General features: G+C 42.7%; 1 protein-coding gene across 1 annotated transcript; it reads right to left on the bottom strand.

Moving 5' to 3' along the window:
- Positions 1-1,434: 1,434 nt before the first annotated feature.
- On the bottom strand, positions 1,435-2,942 carry LOC122055111 (anthocyanidin 3-O-glucosyltransferase 2-like). Its single transcript, XM_042616500.1, has one exon. It carries the CDS (start codon positions 2,902-2,904, stop codon positions 1,435-1,437), a length of 1,470 nt encoding a protein of 489 aa, XP_042472434.1. The 5' UTR covers positions 2,905-2,942.
- Between the last annotated feature and the right edge of the window lie 2,338 nt (positions 2,943-5,280).

Raw genomic sequence — 5,280 nt, 5'->3', positions numbered from 1 at the left:
GCCTTGCCCATATGAAGTAAGGAACCATGCACCTTAGCCCCCTACCAACTATTGGTCCGTCCGAGTTTATGCTATGACCTTGTCTATATGAAGTGAGTCATGTATGTCTAGCCAGCTCTATGACTGACTGACTATATACTTGGAACCTTGTTGATGAGAAGTGGAAAACTGTGCCCTTTAACCTCGGTTGGCTCTTGGTCTACCCAAGTTTGCACTAGGGTCTTTCCCATATGAAGTGAGGAAAAGCACCCCTTGCCCCTAGTTGGCTATTGGTCCACCCAGATTTATGTTGGGGCATTGCCTATATAAAGTAAGGAACTGCGCACTTTAGCCCCCGTCCGACTATTCCGCTCGGGTTTATGCTGGGTCTTGCCCATATGGAGTAAGGAACTGTGCACCTTAGCCCCAACCGGCTATTGGTCCGCCCTGGTTTATACTAGGGTCTTTCCCATATGAAGTAAGTCACGTATGTCCGGCCGGCTTTAAGACCAATTGATTGTATGCTGGGAACCTTGTTGATAAGAAGCAGAGAACTACACCCCTTAGCCCTGGCTGGATCTTGGTCTGTTCGAATTTGTCTTGGGGCCTTGCCCATTTGAAGTAAGGAACTGCGCCCCTTAGCCGCGATCGGCTTTGGGGCGGGCGGCTATATGCTGGGAGCTCTACATCTTAAGAGTGATGAGTGGGGCATTGAGTCCCATAGATACGACCAGTTATTGAGCCCGACCGGCCTTATGCTAAAAGCCCTGCCTATAAAAAGTGACTCACGGGAGGTGGTTCATTCGGATACGTACACCCTGACTTTGACTCTCATCGTGACTTTGACCATCACTTTATCTTGACTTTAATCCTCCTATAAGTCTGGAGTTTGAATGTCGGCAAAGCCGAGATAAATGCCTCCCTTATGTGCTAGTCACTATTCCAAAAGCTAGTAGCCGTCCGTGATTTACCTCCTCCGTGTTATCTCCTCCGTATTTCAGATATCCATATCTTTAAATGGATTAATTTGAAAGTTGATTCAATAATTTTGGAGGTGATTGCATAAAAATTTTCTATCAGAATTAATTAGGAAATACTAATGGAGCTAGAATTTTTAAATCGCTTCTCATTAAAATAAACCTAACCTTCCAGCTACAAGTAGCGGGGGGTCATTGTTGTGGCCACTTGTGGCTGGAATTTGAGGCGAAGAAGTGTAAATAAGGAGAAAGGGAAGGGGAGCTCGGCGCGTGGAACGACCGAACGAGAAGGAGGAGGCGACAATGGGTTGGGAGAAATCGCATAATGAACGGAAAAAGATAGGGAGGGGAAAAGATCTGAAGGAGAAGTAAAAGGTGCTGCTAGGAAAGGTAGAAAAGACATTGATACGAAGAGAACATAGAACAGAACAAAGCGAAGAAAATTGCTTCTTTATTAATAATACATTATCACATAATGTCATGGTGCCCTCTTGGTGAGTAGTTCCACCAACAGCTTTTTCATGGTAACGAAGGAAGAACCACCTTCCTCCCCGGCCCTCCTACTGGCCGCCATCATCTCCTTCGCCTTCGCTCTCACCCTCCTCCCTTCCTCCCCCTCCCCCATCAACTTCCCCACTCCTCTCTCCAACTCCTCCGCCCCCACCCAGTTTCCCTTCTCCCTCTCCACTTCCAGCCGCAGCGCCACCCCCATGTCCTCCGCCATCACTACTGCGTTCAGGTGCTGCTCAGCGTACAACGGCCACCCTAACATTGGCACCCCAAACCACAAGCTCTCCAGGCATGAATTCCACCCGCAGTGCGTCACAAATCCCCTCACTGCCAGGTGCGCCAGTATGTCCGCCTGTGGCGCCCACGACACCAACACCATCCCCCTCCCCTTTGTCCTCTCCGTGAACCCCTTCGGAAGCACCTCCTCCAGCCTCGACGGCTCTTCAGGCTGCCGCATCACAAGTTCCGCCTCCTTCAGACTCGCCACGCGCAGCGCCCATAGGAACCGGTGCCCGCTCCGCTCTAGCCCCTTCGCCATCTCCGCAACCTGCACTGCCTCGAAGCTTCCTCTGCTCCCGAAGCAGAGGAATACCACCGACCCTGCCGGCTGCTCGTCAAGCCACGCCAGGCACTCGTGTCGCCGTAGTCGACCATTCGAAGCGCCGCCGCCGTCCACGTGGCTCGCGAGCACGGTGCCCACTGGGAACACCGGCGGCATCCAGCGGCCTGGCACGCAGAGCCCCTTTTCCACGGCCCGCAATGTCTCAGGCTGGAGCTCGGCGAAGGTGTTGATGATGATGCCGTCGAGCTCGCAGAAGCGCCGGCCGTGGTGCACAAAGCAGGTGTATCTCCCGCTCTTCTTGCTCATGAACGGTGCCGGCATCGAAAGCGGCAGAATGGGGCACACGCCCGGTATATGCACCGCTTCCTCCATTTCCTCGAACTCCATGGGGAAATTCTCGTGAAGAGTTGGTAAATAAAGCATGAGCGCAAGGAAGGCAGCACTGGTGGTGAAGTATACGTAGCAAGGCACGCCGAGCTCTCGGGTGAAATCTAGCGCCCCGGTGGCATAAAAATCAACGATCAGCGCCGCCACGGGGGCGGCGGAGAGACGCTGTATGTCGGCGACGGCGTATTTCACGTGGGGCATGAGCTTCTGCATGAGGAGGGACGTGAAGTCCTCTGGGCCGTCGTTATCGGTGGGTGGATCGACGCGCGGAAGCCGCCGAAATTCGATGTCGAGGCCGGACGCCTCGACGGAGTTGATGCAGGCGTCGACGGCAGGGGCGGAAGCGGGGCCAGGGAGGAGGATGGTGATGGAGAAGTGGGCAGCGGAGGTGTCGGAGTGGCGACGAAATAGCAGTTTGCCCATCTCCACCATGGTTATGATGTGGCCCACGGCGGGCGAGGGAAGGAGCACCAACTTGTTTTCCCCCATGGCTCCTCGATCTTTCTTCTATTCCGCAAACTTGCAACTCCCAACGTATCGAAACGGTACCTATATAGTAGTCCGTACCAAATTATAGCGATTATTTTATTTTTTTTCAAAATTTATAATGTCGATGTCAAATCGGTTTTTAACTATATTTTGTTAATTACATAGACATAATTTTTAAATCTAATTAATATTTCCATAATTCCTAAAATATATTTTTTAAATTGTTATTTTATTAATATTTAACGCAATACACTCATAACTTTAAACAATTTTTAAGAATAGGACAATTTAATGAAAAGGACCCTGCAAATTATATAATTAAAAAAAGTCAAAAGATGTCCTATCATATATTTTAACCTAAGAATATCCTTATTTTCAGCTCAATATAACTTGTAGCTATTATAAAGTAATTACTATAATTTATAATAACTATTCTCTAACTGTTATAATGATGTTATTTACTTTTTAACCTTATTGTAATAGCTACAAACTAGTTATTATAATTTGTAATATTTAATATAATACTATTATAATATTATAATAGTTACTAAATAGCTAGGTAACTGTTATAATTATTTTAAAGTAATTTTGATATATTTAATATAATTTTAAAAATTACGTAAAAAATATTTTGATATAATAGTATTCAGAGTTTAAAATATAACGTTTAAATTTTAGAATTTAATTACAATAATTTTAAAGTGCTTTTAACCAACTTAAAATAATTTCGATGAAATTTAAGTAATTTTGGTTAAGTTGTTAATTTTGATATAATAGTATTTTATGTATAGTAACTTCAATTAAAGTTAAATAGTCAATTTTTCATATTATAATAACTATTGAGTAGTTACTACAATACTACCGTAATACTGAATAAAATCGTTATTGGAGATCCTTTTGGCATTTTTTTTGTCTGAGACAGAGGTACTCTTTTGATATTTTGCATAATTTGAGGTGCCTTTTGATTTTTGCCCTACAAAGAATGACTACTCTATAAGATTTTCTCTAACTAGCACATTCATGACTATTCAATTTTTCGAGATTAAATCTTGACTCTACTACTTAATTAACAAAGAGCAAAGTATCAACGGTCCAAATTTGCTCCAATCAAATTGAATGACTATAAAGGTCCTACATATGAAACCTAACAAATCCTTTCTGGCATGATGGTATGTTGGAGTCATAGTGGAGTAAGCATTTAAATGGGAGCCCTTAAACATGATGTAATAATACAAAAGAGGATCGACAAAAACATCTATTCGGTAGATTCGACATTGGAGTTGTTCTCTGAGTAGTATTGTGGAAGACTGGCACATGACTTTAGTTATTCTCAACCACCATACGACAACATGTTGTATGGTAATGGTACCACAACATTTAATGGTGGAAGTATTTGGTTCTTAAGGAATTAGATTGGATTATTATTATCTCCTCAGGGTGGTGTGATGATTAAGACATAGAGTGTTATCACATAAGGTTTTGGGGTCGAAACTCGGCGTGATCAAGCATAACCTCCTTCATGTTTTGGCCATTTACACTAATGGCTTAGTAGTCACCCGTGATTTACCTCCTCCGTGTTGGCCTAGGGACGGGTTGTGAGGGTGAGCGAATTGTTTTTTTTTTTTGTCACATAGATTGGATTATTACTCGCACTATGCTTAGTTCTTAAGAAATTTACTTTTTTTTTTTTTTTTTTTTTTTTTTGAGTTTATAGAATAATTAGCTTAATTCACTAAAAAATATTGTTAATTAGGGACAAATTAAAAAAAAAATCGTTGGAAATTGGATTTACGACGAAAAAATTCGTTGAAAATATCCTGTCCCAAAAATTTGCAACGAAAAATCAAAAATTCGTTGCAAATTTTGCAACAAATATCACATTCGTTCTAAAATTTGTTACAAATTTATCATATTCGTTGTAAATTTTCCAACGAAACTAAATATTCGTTGGAAACACCGATATAGAAAATTTGAGATGAACCAAAAATTGGTCCCAAATTTCCAACGAAAATAAAATTCGTTGGAAATTTCTAACAAAGTACTTTTTCGTTGAAATTTTCAATGAAAATTTCAATTCGTTGGAAATTTCCAACAAAAATAAAATTAGTTGAAACTTTACAACGAATTACTTTTTCGTTGGAAATTTCCAATGAAAAATTTAATCTATTGGAAATTTGTAATGAATTTTATTTTCGTTGGAAATTTGCAACGAATTACTTTTTCGTTGAAAAATAAGGGCGACCGAGCAGTACGGTCGGGCGGGCAGACAGGCCTGGCGAGAGACAGATTGGGCGACTAGACAGACCTAGCGAGAGACAGGTAGCAGACAGGCCTGACGAGAGGCAAGTAGGCCAAGCAAAGCAACAGGTCGGGCGT

This window comes from Zingiber officinale, chromosome 3B, assembly GCF_018446385.1.
Source record: "Zingiber officinale cultivar Zhangliang chromosome 3B, Zo_v1.1, whole genome shotgun sequence".
Lineage (NCBI taxonomy): Eukaryota > Viridiplantae > Streptophyta > Magnoliopsida > Zingiberales > Zingiberaceae > Zingiber > Zingiber officinale.
Note: the sequence above shows the minus strand (reverse complement) of the source record. Positions and strands in the feature narration are given on the sequence as shown.